This window comes from Saimiri boliviensis, chromosome 4 (genome assembly GCF_048565385.1).
Source record: "Saimiri boliviensis isolate mSaiBol1 chromosome 4, mSaiBol1.pri, whole genome shotgun sequence".
In the NCBI taxonomy this organism is placed as follows: domain Eukaryota; kingdom Metazoa; phylum Chordata; class Mammalia; order Primates; family Cebidae; genus Saimiri; species Saimiri boliviensis.
In genome coordinates this window covers 97,027,117-97,045,841 of record NC_133452.1, presented here as the reverse complement: position 1 = coordinate 97,045,841, position 18,725 = coordinate 97,027,117, and the positions used below count along the sequence as shown (strand labels likewise).

The following is an 18,725-nucleotide window of genomic DNA, read 5'->3' as shown; positions in this document are numbered from 1 at the left end:
TTTCCTATGCTGTTATTATAATATGTTTTGGTTCTACTTTGATATTTTTAGCTCTCACAAATTCAATATTGTTCTTTTAATTTGTATAGCTAATGATTATTTAGATTTATCCACACTTTGCTATTTTCTTTATTCATGACTTATTGTATCTTAGACCTGATTTCTGGAATCATTTTCTTTCCACTTGAAGCATACTCTAGAATTTCCCAGTAAGGGTCTGTTGTTAGTAAAATCTGTTTTGTTTGCTTGGAAATGTATTTCACCTTCCTGAAACACAGTTTCTCTAGGCATTAAATTCTATTTTTTCTCAGCACTCTGAAGACATTATTTCATTGTCTTCTGGTAATCACTATTGCTACAGAAGTCAGTTGTCATTTTAACTTGCCATCCTGTATGGGTTACCTTTTTCTTTTTATTATTATTATACTTTAAGTTCTGGGGTACATGTACAGAACATGCAGGCTTGCAACATAGGTATACACATGTCATGGTGGTTTGCTGCATCCATCACCTCATCATCTACATTAGGTATTTCTCCTAATGCTATCCCTCCCCTACTCTGGAGCTGCTTTTATGGTCTTTTTTGAATCTAGTGTTCTTACATTTGACTATGATGTGTCTAGATATGGATTTATATATTTACAACTTTACTGAGGTATAATTGACTAGAATAAGCTGCATACATTTGGAGTATACAATTTGATGTTGCTTGAATATGTATTTACCCATAAAATCATCATTAGAATCAAAATAATAAACACACCTATCACATCCAAAAGTCTCCTTATGCTCTTTTATAATCTAACTCTCCTTCTCACCATCTTCATGCAATCACTGATCTGTTTTGCTTATTTATATTGTATTTTCAATGATTTTACACCAGTGGAAGTATATGGCATGTATTCTTGTCTGAATTCTTTCTCTCAGCATAGTTACTTTGAGATTCATTCATGTTGTTTCTTACATCAATAATTATTTTATTTTTAGTAGTATTCCAAAGTACTGATATACAATAATTGTTTATTCACTCACTGTTGATAGATATTTTCATTGTTTCCAACTTTTGGCTATTACAAAAAAAAGCTGCCATAAACATTCACATAAGTTTCTGTGTGAACATATGTTTTCCTTTCTCTTGGCAAATACCTAAGAAAAGAATGGCTGGGTTGTATAGTAGATATATGTGCAATTTAAAAAAACAAACTGTCAAACTATTTTTCCAAGTGGTTTTTTCAGTTTACCTTCCATTAGCGGTGTGTGAAATTTTCAGCTGCCTCACATTCTTATCAATACTTTGTATGGTCAGTCTTTTAAAATCTGGACATTCTAGTGGGTATACAGTAGTATCTTATTTGGTTTTCATTTGCATTCCTTTAATGACTAACTATAGTAAACATCTTTTTGTGTGCTAATTTGCCATCCATGTGTGTTTTTTGGTGAGGTATCTATTGTAATCCTTGACCCTTTTTTATTTGGGCTGTTTTACTAATTTTTAAGAGCCACTTTATATATCCTATGACAAGTACCTTGTCGAATATGTTTTACAAATATTTTCCCCAATCTTTAGCTTCTCCTTTCACTTTCCCGTGTCTTTTGAAACTTTTGTTATTTATATATAAATTTTAGATTTGGGGGTACGTGTGCTGGTTGGTTACACAGGTATATTACATGATGCTAAAGTTTGAGCTTCTATTGATCCTGTCACCCAAATAGTGAACAGAGTACCTTAGGTAGTTCTCCAATCCTTGTCCCTCTCCCTTCCTTCCCCCTTTTAGAATCCCCAGTGTCTATTGTTCCTATCTTTGTGTCCATGTGTACCCAATATTCTGTTTCTGTGTTAATTCACTTAGTAGAATAGATTCTATCTGCATCCACACTGCTGCAAAGAACATGATTTTATTTTTCATGGCCATATAGTATTCCATGATGTATATGTACTATTAATACATTTGCTTTATCCACCAGTGATGGGCACTGGGTTGATTCCATGTCTTTGCTATTGTGAATAGTGCTGCAATAAACATGAGTGCAGGTGTACTTTGGATAGAACAACTTATTTTCTTTTGGGTATATACCCAATAATGGGATTGCTGTAGTTCTATTTTTAGTTTCTGGAGAAATCTCCAAATTGCTTTCCTCAGGGGCTGAACTAGTTTACATTCCTACTAACAGTGTGTAAGCATTCCCTTTTCTCCGCAACCTTGCCAGTATCTATTATGTTTTGACTTATTAGTAAGAGCCATTCTAAGTGGTATGAGATGGTGTCTTACTGTGGTTTTGATTGCATCCCCCTGATGATTAGAGATGTTGGGCATTTTTTAAATGTTTGTTGTCCCTTTGTATGTTTCTTTTGAGAAATGCTGTTCATGTCCTTTGCCTACTTTTTGGCATTGTTTTTTTCTTGTTGATTTAAGTTCCTTATAGATTCTGAATATTAGTCATTTGTCAAATGCATGGTTTCAAATATTTTCTCCCTTTCTGTAGGCTGTTCGTCTGTTGATAGTATATTTCGCTATGCAGAAACTCTTTAGTTTAATTAGGTCCCAATTGTCAACAACTTTTGTTTTTATTGCATTTGCTTCCCCACCACCCAACTCTGAGACAGGGTCTTACTCTGTCACCCAGGTCTATTATTTGGGATTAACTTTTATGTATGGTGAGGTAAGAGTTAAAGTTTATTTATTCATTTTTGCACATGGCTGTTGAATTGTTCCAGTACCTTTTGTTAAAAAGACAATAATTTCTCCACCAAATTGCTTTTTCACCTTTGTCAAAAATCAAACGACCTCATATGTGTGGGTCTATTTCTGGATGATTTGGTTCTATTTCACTGATCTGTATGTTGATCTCATCAGATTATAAAGTCTTTGAGATATGGTCTTATAGTAGTTTCAGATTTCCATTGCTTAGTGTGGTGTTTCCTTCATCTATATGAATGTTCAATTAATATTATTTGACTGACTGAATGAGCCAATAAAGATGCTCAGACAGTGAGGAAAAGCATTCAACTTTCTGGAACACTGAAGGTCTAAGGGGTGTTCAAGATTCATCTAACAGGCAAGGGCAAGATCAAACTATCAAAGCCAATCTGAAGGATAACTAACATATTTAGACTTTTGGAACCTGGTTCCCTGGGTTCAAGAGCTAAGTAGAAGGCTTTTGGTAAGCCAAAAAGTGTCCTATTTTGACATTACCTGCCACCTATTGGTAATCTGCAATTGCCCTTGACAAAGAAATAACTTCCAGAATTTGATGTTTTAACTCCATCCATTATAGATATATAATTTTGATTCATCTTAGCTACTTAGAAGGGGGCCCTGGTTGAGAGGACTTTTGAAAGTTACTCGCTTATTTCCTATTACTGTCTAACACAAACTTTCTCCCTAGCTATCATCTCCTGGACACCCCAAACACGCCATACTTATTCCTAATTCCCAACTTTGCTCTTGTTCTTCTACTGTGCTCTTTGTTCTCTGCCATTCTAAATCTGCGTCCAATCTCAACTCTTCACACAAAGACTTGTTTAGTTTTTCAGGCCCACACCTCTCTCCTTCTGACCTTTGTCTGCATGACTTAACTAATTACATAACCAGATAATCTGGTGTATACTTGTGTTATTACTTAACAGCTTTGTGTATTTTATATGACTTGTCTTCTTAATAACACTAGAAATGCCTAAAGGATAGGATTCTAAGAATGGGAGTCACGGTTTCATTTTTTCCTCTATAGCATTTAGCATGTGAAATGGTTCCCACAGCAGACATGTACCTCTTGTTTAATTGAATTAAATAAAAATCACCCATTGGATAAATGCCTTTGAGAGTCAATTAGACCCATTATTTTAACACCACCATTCCAGTTAAAGGAATTATGTAGCTGATGGGAACATAGCCTTTTCTGTACCTCATAACTAATACTTTTTTTTTTTTTTTGAGACAGAGTCTTGCTCTGTTGCCCAGGCTGGAGTGAAGTAGTGCAATCTCCGCTCACTGCAGCCTCTGCCTCCTGGGTTCAAGTGACTCTCCTGCTTCAGCCTCCCAAGTAGCTGGGACTATAGACACCTGCCACCATGCCTGGCTAATTTTTGTGTTTTTTGGTAGTGACAGGGTTTCACCATCTTAACCAGACAGGTCTCGAACTCCTGACCTCAGGTGAGCCTCCCACCTTGGCCTCCCAAAGTGATGGGATTACAGGTCTGAGCCACAGCACCCACCCTGTTTCCTAATTTAAAAAAAAAAAACAAAAAAAAAAAAACCTACATATGTCACCAGGCTGCCTCTCCATGCAAATTTTTAAATTGGGAAATTAGAAGAGGATAATTATATATTGAAAGTTTTAAATGTAGATCACATTGATAAGGCAGAGACAAACCGGAAACCTATCATTTAAAGGGATTTAGTTTCAGTGAGACTTTTCATGCCACCCTAAACATATTCCTATTCATTTTTTTTATCCATTGTAAATCTAATGTTTGTTAGCTCCAGACTGCATGGATTTCAGGCTTCTTTAAGCATTCTGAAAGGCCAAAATTAGTATATTAGTCCCATTGTCACTGACCTCTAAGACATTCTAGAAAGAACTAATTATAAGACTATGTACAGTAGGTAGTAGCCAAACTATGTTGAACTAGAGCACAGAACCAGTTGTTTCTATTCGAGAAAACAATCTGAATTAGCAGTTATTTTCATTTTTTAAAAAAAAGTAATAGAAACTTTCCTAATTCTAAAATGATGACAATTTTCACTCCCTTTTATCTTTTCCCCCCAACCTCATTCTATTCACCTCACATGCAATCATTCTAATGTAGCTATGTGATTGAATGTGTACTATGTTTTGCATGTTATTGCATTATATATTAATTTTATGTATTTTTTCCTACACAGCACTATGTTTTTAAGATCCATCCACTTTCTTTCTGTATACATCTTGTTTGCTGCTTCTAACTACTGTCTATTAATCAAAATATACCTTCACCACATTTTGCATATCTGTTCTTTTAATGATGGAAACCTCCAACTCCTTGTCCACAAATAATACTGCATTAAAAACAACAACAACAACACTGTGCAAGCCAAGCAATACACGTGGACAGGTTAAATTTAGTCTCATACTATGCACTTATTTATAACCTCTAATCTAGACAAACTTCTTGTTCAATACCTGAAATTTTTTATCTCAAATAGTAAAAAGAAAAAAAAAAACAATGAACACATTTACAAAATTCTGTCAGTCACCCAAACATGAGAGATGTCAGTCATTACATGTAACTAAGATGACATTTTTCTAAGAGAAATGTAGGTAACTACTAAGACAATAACTAAAGCAACCCTACTCATCCCAGGAAATAGTGAACAGCAGGTATCTGCTGCCATTTTGTTACACAGCCACTCACAAACATGGTAGGTAGCTTTTTTCCTTTTGCTTCAGATAGAGTCTTACTCTGTTGCCCAGGCTGGAGTACAATAGCACAGTCACAGCTCACCACAGCCTTGACCTCCCAGGCTCAGATGGGACTACAGGTGCGCATCACCAAACATGGCTAATTTTTTGTTTTTTATAGAGATGGAGTTTCATCACTTTGCCCAGGCTTGTCTCAAACTATTTGGCTCAAGCAGTCCTCAGTCTCCAAAAGTGCTGGGATTACAGGAGTGAGCCATTGCGCCCAGCCCATGCTGGATAATTTTAAACCAGCAAAGAATGAGCTGGGTTTGACAAAATGGACCTCACCTCTATGAGTCTCAGACATGCCTTTTCCAATCTCAAGTTAAACTACATAGAAACTTCCCATTTAGGAAGTAGTTGAAGTGAGAAGCAAAGTCAGGAAAGCATATAAAGAAAGGCTAAGCTTTCATGCATATCTTTGAATGAAAATAAGCCTGTTTGAAAAATGCATTAAAAATCTAGGACTTAATTGTTTCAGTTCAGAAACCTTGCTCTGCTACACTGTAAATGAGCCTCCCACTGCTGTTTTGGTTTTGTTTCCTTGAACTGGGTACCAGATTGTCTTGGAGGCATGCCTGGACCAAGGGGCAAGTAAAGGAGGAAAGCTGTGGGGAAGCCATTTTCTGATCACCTAAGAAAAAAGAGCTAGAGGCTTCCAAGTTTAACGAGAATTTTGTATACTGATTAAGTAACTCCTTTAAGAACCGAAAAATATCCCAAGTAACAGAGAATAAACTGAATCAAACATACTTGCATTTTCCACCAAAACTTTGGGCATACGCTGACGGTTCATTAGGAGTGGGAAAGGATCTCTCCCATCGTTCCGTTCGTGGACCTCTCGAATTTCCACCGTATCATCCATAAGATAGTAATGAATGACGTAGGTCCGACATTCACCATACATGCTGTCTGTATCATCCCAGATCGCATAAAATCGAAGGACCTTTGAAAAATCCAAAGTAGTGACTCAAGAATCCTAAAAGTAGGAAGTTCAACTTAGCTACTTCGGCAATTATGTATCAGACAATGATGAAAAGATTAGCTGGAAAGACTATGAAGTAATTTCACATGGGGTAAATTGAAAAAAAAAAAGGAAATACTCATCAAAGATACTAAAACATCTGAAATTATGTACCATATGTCAGCAGCTGGAAAGAATTAAATAATAGGATTCTAAGTTTGTGCCAAAAAAGAAAAGCTCGCTTTGATCCAAAATATTAGTCAGTGAAAGAGAAGCTAAATTTAAAGAGCAATGAAGTTCTTTACATTGTGGCTTATATATATAAATAAAGGGACATGTGACTATGGTTTATATATAATTAGTATAGAACAACTTTTTATTTATTAACCAGTACTTTTTTTGTCCCATCAACATGTATCTTCTAGTAATAATATAAACACAATCTTTTTTTTTTTTTTTTTTGGCTAGACTTCTTCAAATCATGGGAATAAACACAATCTTTAAATATAAAATAATAACAGATATGTGAATGATATAAACAAAATCCTTAAAAGACCATGCTAGTGCTAGTTTACATTTTTTGAACTAAAAGAAGTTAAATGTCTAAAAGGAACAGCAAAGAAGCAATGAAGGTGATCTCTTTCTTTTCTCTCTCTCTTTAGAACAGAAGGGAGAGGATTTAAATCTGCTTAAACACATCAGATCACAAGGGAGAGGATCAGGAAGGTTTGAACAGAGTTGGGAAATGCACAAAACATTCTGTACTCCAATATTAATATAATATTTAACAAGGAAGTATCTATAGTGGGGTTTCTGTGAAATTAAATATTTTAATATTATAACCTACATATATGCACATCTTTGAAATTTCCCAATAATTGATTTATGGTTTCCCAAAGGATTCTATGAAATTAGCTTATTTTTAGGGAAAGAAATTGTCAATTGGAAATGTAAGGTAGGTAGCAGATGTAGCTCAGGAATTGTTTTGAGATTTAAATGTTTGGTGGGATTCACAAAACAACTCTACAACTCCACAATCTTCTTTGGATCTCCATATGAAACATAGGCACTCCTGTACCTGTAACCTCAATGAAAGCAGAAAGGCATGACTATGTCCAAACAGTTCAATTAAAGCTGTATTGTTTCAAAATAGTTACCAATACAGCTACCCAATTTGCCAATAAATATGGGTCACATTTGGAAATAAATAAGCCTACTATGGTTCCTAGGTCCTTTACCTGTTTGTCAAAGGTGAGAAATTGCTTGAGCTGATCAAAGTCCGATGGGGTGACATACTTACGAAGAGGCTGTTTCCGGAGTTCAGTGTAAGGATCAAGAGCCATCTTCTCTGGTGGATTTAATTCAATTCCTTGACTTTCTAAAAATACCTAAATAATTGAAAGTTAATAATGCTCATCTTTCTTAGAGCTTCTTAGAGTAAGTTACAAACTGATGATATAAAAATAAGTGTAGGGGCCAGGCACTATAGCTCAGGGCTACAATCTCAGCACTTTGGGAGGCTGAGGTGGGAGAACTGCTGGAACGCAGGAATTTGCAACCAGCCTGAGCAACATAGTGAGACCCTGTTTCTACAAAAAAATTTTAAAAGTTAAGACTGCTTTGATGCCATGTGCCTGCAGTCCAGGCTACTCAGAAGACTGAAGAGAGAGAATCATTTGAGCTCAGGAGGTCAAGGCTATAGTGAGCCATGATTATGACACTGCACTCCAGCCTGGGTGACAGCAAGACCCTGCCTCAGAAGAAAAAGGAAAAAGAAAAAAAAAAGTGTAATAATGATTTCTATGCCATTGCTCAAGTTAAACATTAGTTTGCTGCTTGAGCACATGTAAGCTGTATTATGTCTCGAACTGAGCCAATTCCATAATGCAGATAATAATTGAGAGTTACCTGAAGTATTTTATATTGTTATATTGCTAAGTATTTGCTAAGCTAGTTGGGAGGCACAATGGCAAAAAAACTGTTTTCAAATATGAATTTAAATCAATCAAATTTATTTAGGTACCTGGAACAGAGTTAAGTCTTAGTATTGCTTACATACTTCTATCTGGAACCTAACCACAATATGGAATTCCTATTAGGTATGGAGGCAAGCTGCACAATGGCCAGCTTAGGCTGAAATCATATTCCCAATTTTCTAATTCACTTAAAACAAATACTGTATATGATTAAGTCCCTTCCCCTCATGAAAAAAGATAAAAAAGAAATCATACCCACTGGTTATATTAGATCAGAAAATGTTTTAGCAAAGCAAAATAGGAAAGATAAACTAAGTGCTGAAATTTCACCAGACATTCCTGAAAGGGACAGTCAGAAGGCAAACAACTTGGAAAACATATTTCAGGATATCATCTGTTAAAACCTCTTCAATCTCGCTAGAGAGACCAACAATCAAATTAAGGAAATACAAAGTATCCCTGCAAGATTCCACCCAAGGAGATCATCCCTGAGTCACATAATCATTAGATTTTCCAAGGTCAAAATGAAAGAAAGAATGTTAAAAACAGCTACAGAGAAAGGGCAGGTTACATGCAAAGGGAACCCCATCAGGCTGAAATTCTACAAGCCAGAAGAGATTGGGGATCTATATTCAACATTCTTAAAGAAGAAAAATCTTCAACCAAGAATTTCATTTCTAGCCAAACTCCAAGCTTCTCAGCAAAGGAGAAATAAGATCTTTTTCAGATAAGCAAATGCTGAGAGATTTCATCATCACCAGATCCACTTTACAAGAGATCTTGAAAGAAGCACCAAATATGGAAAGAAAAGACCATTACCAGCCGAAACAAAACACACTTAAGTATGCAGACTAGTAATACAATAAAGCAACCACACAAACAAGCCAGCAAAATAACCAGCTAACAACACAATGCAGGATCAAATCCACACATATCAATACTAACCTTAAATATAAATGGGCTAAAGGCCCCATTTAAAAGGCACAGAGGCCAGGCATGGTAGCTCACACCTGTAATCCCAACACTTTGGGAGGCTGAGGTGGGCGAATCACTTGAGGTGAGAAGTTTGAGGCCAGCTTGGCCAACATGGTGAAACCCCATCTCTGCTAAAAATACAAAAATTAGCCAGGCGTGGTAGCACACACCTGTAATTCCAGTTACCTGGGAGGCTGAGGCAGGAAAATCACTTGAACCTGGAAGGCAGAGGGTGCAGTGAGCTGAGATCAAGCCACCACACTCCAGCCTGAGTAACAGAGCCATACTCTGCCTCAAAAAAAAAAAAAAAAAAAAAAAGGCACAGAGTAGCAAGCTGGATGAAAAAGGAAGACCCAATGGTATGCTGTCTTCAAGAGGCCTATCTCACCCAAAGGCTCAAAATAAAGGGATAGAGGAAAATCTACTAAGCAGATGGAGAACAGAAAAAAGCAGGGGTTGTAATCCTAATTTCAGACAAAACAGATTTTAAAACAACAAAGATCAAAAAAAGACAAAGACGGGCATTGTGTAATGGTAATGAATCCAACTCAACAAAAAAACCTAACTATCCTACATACATATGCACCTAACACAGGAATACCCAAATTCATAAAGCAAGTTCTTAGAGATCTACAACAACACTTAGACTCCCACACAATAACAGTGGGAGACTTCAACACTTCCTTGACAATATTAAACAGATAACTGAGGCAGAAAATTAACAGGACCTAACTCAACATTGGACCAAATGGATCTGACACACCTTTACAGAACTTTCCACCCAAAAACAACAGAATATACACTATTCTCATCACCACATGGCACATATTCTAAAATTGACCACATAATCAAACAGAAAACAATTATCAGGAAATGCAAAAGAACCAAAATCATAGCAAATGCTCTCTCAGAGGAGAGCATAATAAAAATGGAAGTTAAAACTTAAAAAACCACTCAAAACCATGCAATTATATGGAAATTAGACAACCTGTTCCTGAATGACTTTTGGGTAAATAATGAAATTAAGGCAGAAATCAGGAACTTCTTTGAAAGTAATGAGAACAAAGATACAACATACCAGAATCTCTGGGACACAGCTAAGGCAGTATTAAGATGGAAATCTATAGCACTGAACACCATGTCAAAAAGTTAGATCTCAAATCAACAACCTAACATCACAACTGAAATAACTAGAGAAGCAAGAGCAAACTAATCTCAAAGCTAGTGGAAGACAGGAATAATCAAAATCAGAGCTGAACTGAAGGAAATCAAGATACCAAAAAAACATCAAAAGATCAACGAATCCAGGAGTTGGTTGTTATTAAAAAAAAAATATGTCACTAACTAGATTAATGAAGAAGAGAGAAGATCTAAATAAATACAATGAGAAACAACAAAGGGGATGTTACCACTGACCCCACAGAAATATAAACAACCATCAGAGAATATTATGAACACTTTTTTTTTCCTTTTTTAAATTGTATTTTAGGTTTTGGGACACATTTGAAGAACACGCAAGATAGTTGCATAGGTACACACATGGCAGTGTGATTTGCTGCCTTCCTCCCCTTCACCCATATCTGGCATTTCTCCCCATGCTATCTCTCCCCAACTCCCCACCCCTCACTGTCCTTCCCCTATTTCCCCCCAACAGACCCCAGTGTATAGTGCTCCCCTCCGTGTCCATGTGTTCTCATTGTTCAACACCCGCCTATGAGTGAGAACATGCAGTGTTTGATTTTCTGCTCTTGTGTCAGTTTGCTGAGAATGATGGTTTCCAGGTTCATCCATGTCCCTACAAAGGACACTAACTCATCGTTTTTGATGGCTGCATATTCCATGGTGTATATGTGCCACATTTTCCCTGTCCAGTCTATCATCGTTGGGCATTTGGGTTGGTTCCGGGTCTTTGCTATTGTAAACAGTGCTGCAATGAACATTCGTGTGCATGTGTCCTTATAGTAGAACGATTGATAATCCTTTGGATATATACCCAGTAATGGGATTGCTGGGTCAAATGGAATTTCTATTTCTAGGTCCTTGAGGAATCGCCACACTGTCTTCCACAATGGTTGAACTAATTTACACTCCCACCAACAGTGTAAAAGTGTTCCTCTTTCTTCACATCCTCTCCAGCATCTGTTGTCTCCAGATTTTTTAATGATTGCCATTCGAACTGGCATGAGATAGTATCTCAATGTAGTTTTGATTTGTATTTCTCTAATGACCAGTGATGATGAGCATTTTTTCATATGCTTGTTGGCCTCACCTCATGTGTGTCTTCTTTTGTAAAAGTGTCTATTCATATCCTTCACCCACTTTTCAATGGGCTTGTTTGTTTTTTTCTTGTAAATCTGTTTTAGTTCTTTGTAAATTCTGGATATCAGCCCTTTGTCAGATGGGTAGACTGCAAAAATTTTTTCCCATTCTGTTGGTTGCTGATTCACTCTAATGACTGTTTCTTTTGCCGTGCAGAAGCTGTGGAGTTTGATTAGGTCCCATTTGTCTATTTTGGCTTTTGTTGCCAATGCTTTTGGTGTTTTGGTCAGGAAGTCCTTGCCTACGCCTATGTCCTGGATGGTTTTGCCTAGATTTTCTTCTAGGGTTTTTATGGTGTTAGGTCTTATGTTTAAGTCTTTAATCCGGCCCCCAAGCACTATACTACAAGGCTACAGTAATCAAAACAGCATGGTACTGGTACCAAAACAGAGATATAGACCAATGGAACAGAACAGAGGCCTTGGAGGCAACACAACATATCTACAACCATCCGATCTTTGACAAACCTGACAAAAACAAGCAATGGGGAAAGGATTCCCTGTTTAATAAATGGTGTTGGGAAAACTGGCTAGCTATTTGCAGAAAGCAGAAACTGGATTCCTTCCTGACACCTTACACTAAAATTAACTCCAGATGGATATTATGAACACTTGTATGCACACAAACTAAAAACCTAGAAGATATGCATAAAGTCCTGGATGCAAACAACCTCCCAAGACTGAACTAGAAACAAACTGATTCCCTGAACAGACCAATAACAAGATTGAATCAGTAGTCAATAGCCTATGAACCAAAAAAGATCCAGGCCCAGATGGATTCACAGTTAAATTCTACCAGATATACAAAGAAGAGCTGGTACTATTCTTACAGAAAATATTTTTTAAAATTGAGGAGAAGGGATTCCCCCCTAACTCAATCTATCAGGCCAGCATCATCCTGATACCAAAACCTGGCACAGACACAACAGAAAAAGAAAACTTCAGGCCAATATCCTTGATGAACATCAATGCAAAAATCCTCAGTGAAATACTTACAAACTCAATCCAGCAGCACATCCAAAAGGTAATCCACCACAATCAAGTAGGCTTTATTCCCAGGATGCAAAGTTGGTTCAACATAACACAAATCAATAAATGCAATTCATCACATAAACAAAGCTAGAGACAAAACCCATATAGTTATCTCAATAGATACAGAAAAGACCTGGGCAGATCATGAGGTCAGGAGATTGAGAACAGCCTGGCTAACACAGTGATACCCTTTCTATACTAAAAATACTAAAATTAGCTGGGCGTGGTGGTGCATGCCTGTAATCCCAGCTACTCAGGAGTCTAAGGCAGCAGAATTGCTTGAACCCAGGAGGCAGAGGTTGCAGTGAGCTGAGATTGAGCTATTGCACTCCAGCCTAGGTGAAGGAATGAGACTCTGTCTCAAAAAAAAGAAAGATGACTTTGAATCAAATGTAATGAGAAATGTAATGAGATGTTAAATGTAATGAGAAAAACTCTCAATAAATTAGGTATTGAAGGACCATACCTCGAAACAAAAAGAGCCATCTACGAAAAGCCCACAGCCAACATTGAACAGGGAAAAACTGGAAGATATTGAACAGGGAACAACTAGAAGCATTCCTCTTGAAAACCAACATAAGACAAGGATGCCCTCTCTCACAACTTCTATCCAATATAGTATGGAAAGTCTTGGCCAGAGCAATCAGGCAAGAGAAAGAAACGAAGGACATCCACATAGGAAGAGAGAAAGTCAAGCTATCTCTGTTTGGAGACAATATGATTCTTTATCTAGAAAACCCCATACCCTTGGACCAAAAACTCCTTCAGCTGATAAACAACTTCAGCAAAATTTTAGGATACAAAATCAACATACAAAAATCACTAGCATTCCTATACACCAACAATAGCCAAGCTGAGAGCAAAATCAGGAACACAATCCTAGTTACAACTGTCACAAAAAGAATAAAATAACTAGAAATACAGTTAGCCAGGGAGGTGAGAGATCTCTACAATGAGAATTACAAAACACTGCTCAAGGAAATCAGAGATGACATGACCAAATGAAAAAACATTATAAGCTTATGGATAAGAAGAATCCATACCATTAAAATCGCCATACTGCCCAAAGCAATGTACAGATTCAATGCTATTCCTATCAAACTACCAATGACACTCTTCATGGAATTAGAAAAAAAATACTTTAAAATTCAATGGTACCCAAAAGGAGCCTGAATAGCCAAGGCAATTCTAAGCAAAAAGAACAAGGCTGGAGGCATCGTGTTACCTGCCCTTAAACTATACTACAGGGCAACAGTAACCAGAGCAGTATGGTACTGGTACAAAAACAGACACATAGACAAATGGAACAGAATAGAGAGTACAGAAAAGAAAGGCTGCACACCTATAATTACCTGGTCTTCAACAATGCTGACAAAAACAAGCAACAGGGAAAGTACTCCCTATTCAATAAATGGTACTGGGATAACTTGCTAGCCATATACAGAAGATTGAAACTGGACACCTTTCTTACACCATATATAAAAATCAACTCCAGACAGATTAAAGACTTAAATGTAAAACCCAAAACCATAAACACCCTGGAAGACAACCAAGGCAACACCACTCTAAACACAGGAGTGAGCAAAGATTTCATGACAAAGACACCAAAAGCAATTGCAACAAAAGCAAACATTAACAAACGGTATCAAATTAAATGTAAGAGCTTCTTTCAGAGTGAAAGAAAGCATTAACAGAGTAAAAAGACAATCTAACAAATGGAAAAAAAAATTTGCAAACTCTGCATCTGACAAAGGTCCAATATGCAGCATCTATAAGGAACTTTAATTTACAAGAAAAAAACAAACCACTCCATTAAAAAGTGGGCAAAGTTGCCGGGCGCGGTGGCTCAAGCCTGTAATCCCAGCACTTTGGGAGGCCGAGGCGGGTGGATCACGAGGTCAAGAGATCGAGACCATCCTGGTCAACGTGGTGAAACCCCGTCTCTACTAAACATACAAAAAATTAGCTGGGCATGGTGGCGCATGCCTGTAGTCCCAGCTACTCAGGAGGCTGAGGCAGGAGAATTGCTTGAACCCAGGAGGCGGAGGTTGCGATGAGCCGAGATCGCGCCATTGCACTCCAGCCTGGGTAACAAGAGCGAAACTCCGTCTCAAAAAAAAAAAAAAAAAAGAAAAAAAAGTGGGCAAAGTACGTGAACAGACACTTCTCAAAAGAAGACATACACATGGCCAATAAGCATATGAAAAACAAGCTCAACATCACTCATCATTACAGAAATGCAAATAAAAACCACAATAAGATACTATCCTACACCAGTCAGAATGACTATTATTAAAAAGTCAAAAAATAGGCTGAACACAGTGACTCATGCCTGTAATCCCAGCACTTTTGGGAGGCCAAGGCAGGGGGATCATCTGAGGTCAGAAGTTCTAGATCAGCCTGGCCAACAGAGTGAAACCCCATCTCTACTAAAAATACAAAACAATTATCCGGGCGTGATGGCAGGTGCCTGTAATCCCAGCTACTTGGGAGGCTGAGGCAGGAGAATCGCTTGAATCTGGGAGGCAGAGGTTACAGTGAGCTGAGATCATGGAATTGTACTTTAGCCTGGGAAAGAAGAGCAAAATTCTATCTCAAAAAAAAAAAAAAAGTCAAAAAATAACAGATGTTCTCAAGGTTGTGGAGGAAAAAGAAATGTTTACACACCGTTAATGACAGTATGAATTAGTTCAATCATTGTAGAAAGCGATGTGGTGATTCCTAAAGAACCTGAAAACAGAACTACCATTTGACCTAGGAATCTCATTATTGGGTATACACCCAAAGGAATATAAATCATTCAGCCATAAAGACATGCACAAGCATGTTCATATTAGCAGTATTCACAAATAGCAAAGACATGGAATCAACCTAAATGCCCATCAATGGTAAACTGGAAAAAGAAAATGTGATCATGGAGGTGCCATGTTTTTTGCATTTTTGTGTTTTTGTTGGTGATTTTGCTGTTTAAAGAGTCCCAATGTCTAGTGCTGAAGTGCTATTTAGTGTTCCTCATCAGCACAAGAAGGCTGTAACGCACCTGATGGAGAAAATGCATATCTTAGATAAGCTTTGTTCAGACATGAGTTGTAGTGCTGCTGGGTATAAGTTTAATGTTAATGAATCAACAGTATATAATTAAATAAGGTGTCTTTAAACAGAAACATACATGTAACAAACTTATGTATTGATCAGTTGACAAAAATGTGACCAAAGATTGGTGGGAATCTAGCCCTGTATTTCCTCTAAGAGCAGAGGTTTGGTATTCACTAATTCAGTGTTTGTGGTGACTATAGTCCTAATTACTGTGAATAATGAGAAGTGACTATAAATAGATCAACTGCTCAGTGATTAACTTGCAAATGTTCAAATTGTCCATAAAAACACTATGATAAATAATTGTAATAGAAACACAACTGTAAAAATAATTGTTAATATCTTTATGTTTAGATAACATTTTATAATTTCTCACTGTTGGTACAACTGTGAAACTGCCTATGATATATAAGACCTCAGACACCTAAAAAGCAAAGAGATAAAAATATGTTGGAAGGGGAGAATATCTCAAAGATGGTCTAGCACCTCTACTTTCGAAGCTATTTTTCTCTATTACTTTGAAATGGCACTGATGCCATGGCTCTTTTCTTCACTTCCTTCAGGCCTCTATCCATGGGTCATCTTATCACTGAGGCACTCACTGATCAGCCTGTATAAAAAGCCCCTCAACTTCCCTTTACTTAGCTTTACTTTCCTCCATGGCTCTTATCATAATCTGACATATAATCAATCTATTTATTTGCTGTTGTTTGTCTCCTCCAACAAGATTGTAACCTCTACAAGGGCACATCTTTACATCTGGCACCTAGAACAGTGCCTGGCACAAAGCAGGCATGCACATAAATATTTGTTAAATAAACTACTAAATGGAAACAGTAAATGGATTCACAGTTCAGTGTATGGTAAAAATTAGTCACATATGGCACTAGGTACCATGGAATAAAGGACATAAAATACTTCAGAAACTATCTCTTTGCTGCTAGAAACATTTTTTAACTAAGACAAATTTGGAATTGACTTCCTAATTCCTATTTGTACTAAAGAAAGACCATCATATCCTCTATGTATTTAAGAAAAGTTTCCTTTGTATTAAAAAATCCAAACTTGCCGGGCGCGGTGGCTCAAGCCTGTAATCCCAGCACTTCGGGAGGCCAAGGTGGGTGGATCACGAGATCAAGAGATCGAGACCATCCTGGTCAACATGGTGAAACCCCGTCTCTACTAAAAATACAAAAAATTAGCCGGGCATGGTGGCACGTGCCTGTAGTCCCTCCTGTGTACTCAGAAGGCTGAGGCAGCAGAATTGCCTGAACCCAGGAGGCGGAGGTTGTGGTGAGCCAAGATCACGCCGTTGCACTCCAGCCTGGGTAACAAGAGCGAAACTCTGTTTCAAAAAAAAAAAAAAAAAAATCCAAACTTATGAAATAAAGAAAGTAGAGGACTTTTTATATTTTTAAGAGTTTTTTTTTTTTTTCATTTAAAAAGTTTTATTTCAGAAATTCTTTAGATAGTAAGCTTTCCTAGAATATAGCAAGTATCATTTGCCAAAAATATATGAGCTACACAAAAAATTTTAGGCTCATATCTGCTAACAGAAGTAGTGTTATTTTCGTAAACTCACACTTAAGATAAAATGTCTAATCCCTCTTCCATACGTCTATCCCAGCAGGGGTGCTATTCCCCTACCCTCTATTTGAACTGCCATTTTAACCCGGTTTCTTACCAAATGATTCAGCTATGTGAGAGTTTGATTTTGAGTATTTTATATTTCATTCTGAAAAAATTCTGTTACTACTAGTGTTGGCACATATTAGCACATACATACACACAAATACCTAGCCAACCATAATAATTCACGTGGGAGAGATTACCAATGTCCTCCCCTTACTCTAATAAATGAAATGTATTATTCGATAAATTAGGATGATGCCTCAGACCCCACAACTTTCAAAAATATATGCTATACCTGTGTGAATCGGTCACAGTCAACAATGCGGAAAGTTTTGCCATAAATTGTGATGTTTATTCCTCGATTTAGGTCTTTCCAATGATAATGGTCTCCCCGGTCATTCTTGGCTAGCCGCTGGCGTTTTATTAACTTGCCTTGAGGGATTCCAGAATTTTCTACAACAGGCTCTATGACAGACATACTGTCATCTTCTAGATAATAGTATATGTTCACTTGACGGATCCTATAATGTTCCTCAGTTGACATAGGAACATCTTCTTGGAAATAGGCATCAAATTTCAGCACCTGTAGCACGCAAGTAAAGGAGAAATGGTATACTATTAGTTTGTCATAGTCATCTAAAAAATATCAAGTACGCTCCTGAAAACAGAACCACACACGGAGCTTTTAACACTCATCACTCCTACCCTCTAAATCTTGATAGTCTAAAATTACAGATACTGTATAGTCCATGGGACAAATCTAACCTGCCACCTGTTTTTTTTTTTTCTTAATGAACCTTCAAGCTAAGAATGGGTTTTACATATTTAAATGGTTTAAAAAACTTTTTAAAAATTTCATAACACATGGATATTATACAAATTTAAATTTTCAATCCACAAATAATTATGCAAATAATTTACATTTTTTAAAGTTGCTCTCCCATTACGAGAACAGTTAAATAGTTGTGATAGATTGTGTCTCCCTCATCCCCAAAATTCATATGTTGAACCCTAACCCTCAATGTGACTATAATTGAAGACAAGATCTTTAGGAGGTAATTAAGGTTAAACAAGACCTTAAAGATAGGGGTATTCCACCTTAAGTCTAATCCCATAGAACTGGTGGCCTCAGAAGAGAAGTAGAAGAGTTACTTCCCTCCCCTAACTCCCAAATGTACACCACCAAGGTAAGGCCATGTAAAGACAAAGGAAGAAGGCTGCTGTATGCAAGCCAGGAAGAGAGCCCTCACCAGAATTCAAACCAGCTGGCACCTTGATCTTGGACCTCCAACC

General features: G+C 37.1%; 1 protein-coding gene across 3 annotated transcripts in view; it reads right to left on the bottom strand.

The window, feature by feature from the left end:
• Positions 1-18,725, bottom strand: part of EFHC1 (EF-hand domain containing 1) — a 66,031-nt gene that overhangs the window by 35,317 nt on the left and 11,989 nt on the right. For all 3 annotated transcript variants that reach the window (XM_003923115.4, XM_074397895.1, XM_074397896.1), the window contains 3 exons: positions 17,728-18,015; positions 7,642-7,791; positions 6,193-6,385 (listed from right to left, as the gene is read on the bottom strand). In XM_003923115.4, the coding sequence (XP_003923164.1) occupies positions 6,193-6,385; positions 7,642-7,791; positions 17,728-18,015 (631 nt within the window). The remainder of the gene's footprint in view (positions 1-6,192; positions 6,386-7,641; positions 7,792-17,727; positions 18,016-18,725) is intronic.